Source organism: Gossypium hirsutum, chromosome D05, assembly GCF_007990345.1.
Source record: "Gossypium hirsutum isolate 1008001.06 chromosome D05, Gossypium_hirsutum_v2.1, whole genome shotgun sequence".
NCBI classification, from domain to species: Eukaryota; Viridiplantae; Streptophyta; class Magnoliopsida; order Malvales; family Malvaceae; genus Gossypium; species Gossypium hirsutum.
This window is the reverse complement of record NC_053441.1, coordinates 64,709,615-64,711,830: the sequence shown is the minus strand read 5'-3', so window position 1 is coordinate 64,711,830 and position 2,216 is coordinate 64,709,615. Positions and strand designations below refer to the sequence as shown.

Sequence of the window (2,216 nt, the reverse complement as noted above, 5' to 3'; positions counted from 1 at the left end):
AAGTTCAAGTACCCAATTGAGCGGAAAAAAAAAGGGGTTTAATTGCTTTTTTTGAAGAAGTGTAAAGATATTTTTGATACATTTTAAAAGTTTAAGTGCTCAATTGGGTAGAAAAAAAGGACTTAAATTTTTTTTTTTTGAAAATTTTGAAGGGTTTTTACGCCCTTAAGCTAATAAAAAGAACATGTATTAATTTTGATTATAATTTCAATAATGATTTCAATATATCGTTAATTTTGTGTTTAAAAATTATGTGTTTGACTGTGAAATGATTCATCATCGTCCACCACAAACTATCCAAGTTTGCATTGTGAAAGTAGGTACTTCCACAAAGAAATTACTAAGGAGATCGGATCCACCAATTTTGCCTAAACTCTCATCAACATTGTTTAGTGGTCCCTCAATTTCACATCAATGCATTCAAATTGAAAAATGATGTAATTTGATAAAATTGAAGTAACGACCGAAATGAAGTAAGGGTTTGAGTAGTGAAATCTCAAATATTGATGTAGTAACCAAATTATATGATCATGAAATATGAAAATTTAGAAAGTTGAGTATAAAACAGTAAAGTTTGAAACTATAAGGGGTTAAATTGTAAAGATTTCAAAACTTGAGTTTTAGGACTAATTTACATTATTTGAGAATTTACAATTTTAAAAAATAGAATACGAAAGTTTAACTGTTCAAAAATCAATGGCTAATTTTTGGAAATTTGGACATGGTCTTGTTTTCTTCCTTTATATGTATAGCTGTTAACCAAAGGTAATCCACAAGCATTGTGGAAATTTGCAGAATGTCAAATTATTTTCCACACAGAAGAAACTCGAGAAAAAGATGATGAGATGAGCATGAAGATTATTGATCCACCAATTAATAAGCTGACAAAATCTTGAATGCAGAGATTATTGAGACTCAAAAATGGAAGTCATGAAAGAAGATATAAATGGTTGAACCATACAAAATGTTATAGGACGTAATGCAATGAAATATAGATGAATTGTTACAATAATAAAGACAGATGCATGGCAATGCAACCTTTCACCATAGGAAAAAAATTGAAAGACTTCAAAACAAGAAATTATGAAGATACAACATCAACACTTGAACACCATTTCCACTAACTAGATCCTTCTTCGTCCATTGCTGCGACTGCCATCCTTTGACTTTCTTCTTCGCATCTTCTCATGTTGGATTTCAACCAAATTCACCAACCATTTCGGCTTACCAGTTTGGAAAACAACATATCCCACGGACATTCCGAACACCACTCCGCATCCATAACCTATCAACACCAATTTCCAACCAAAAGTAATGTTTGATTTTGAGCCATCTTTTTCAAGCACATTTGGAGGTGCTGGCTCAATGATGTTGCAACCTTTCGAGACTGGAAACCCACATAGTCCCTTATTCCCTTGATATGAATCATTTCCAAATGTGTTGAATTGTTTTCCTTGAGGAATCTGACCATGGAGTTGATTTTCAGAAACATTGAAGGACGAAAGAAATGCCAGATCTGCCAATCTATTTGGAATCGTCCCAGACAACCTGTTTGAAGATAGGTCCAACCATTCAAGACTTGTCAAATTCCCTATTGAGGTGGGGATACCACCACTAAGGTTATTATGAGAAAGGTTGAGCCCTTTCAGTAAGTTAAGCTTTCCAAAAACCTCTGGAATACCCCCTTCAAACTGATTGTTTGATAGATCAATGATCATCCACATGGTGAAAATTTTCACCAATTCCATATCTTGTCCTTTCATAACAATTCCAATGGAATAGGTATAGAAGCCACTACCATTCCGACCATTCACCCCCATGTACGACACTGTACTACGAATCTTCTCTAGATTTCTGATAGCCTTGAAGCTGTTGATGTACCTCACAGGTAGGGGTCCAGAAAAATAATTACTTGAGAGGTCAAAAATTTGGATTTTAGAGAAAAAGGGGCTAGACTTGGAGCTATTGACACGCAAAGAACCATGCATATGATTTGACTTTGTTGCGAAAGGGATCGATTCGAGAACTCTGATATGACTACAAGTAAATTGACCGGAACGAAAAATAAAGTGAACACAAGGATTTACGTGGTTCGGCTTTAATGCCTACGTCCACGGGCAGAGGCGAAAAGAAATTTCACTATAACAAGATGAAGATTACAAGTGTTTTACACTCAAGACACAACCCGAGAACCTCACAACTCTCAACCCCTATAG

At 34.8% G+C, this 2,216-nt stretch overlaps 1 protein-coding gene across 1 annotated transcript; it reads right to left on the bottom strand.

Moving 5' to 3' along the window:
• Positions 1-980: 980 nt before the first annotated feature.
• Positions 981-1,975, bottom strand: LOC121217005 (receptor-like protein 9DC3). Its single transcript, XM_041092542.1, has one exon. The coding sequence runs from the start codon at positions 1,818-1,820 to the stop codon at positions 1,125-1,127; it is 696 nt and encodes a 231-aa protein (XP_040948476.1). The 5' UTR covers positions 1,821-1,975; the 3' UTR covers positions 981-1,124.
• Between the last annotated feature and the right edge of the window lie 241 nt (positions 1,976-2,216).

What these genes read in the sequence shown, in the direction of transcription:
- LOC121217005 (XM_041092542.1), bottom strand. Translation starts at nt 1,820, where the DNA reads ATGGGGGTGAATGGTCGGAATGGTAGTGGCTTCTATACCTATTCCATT.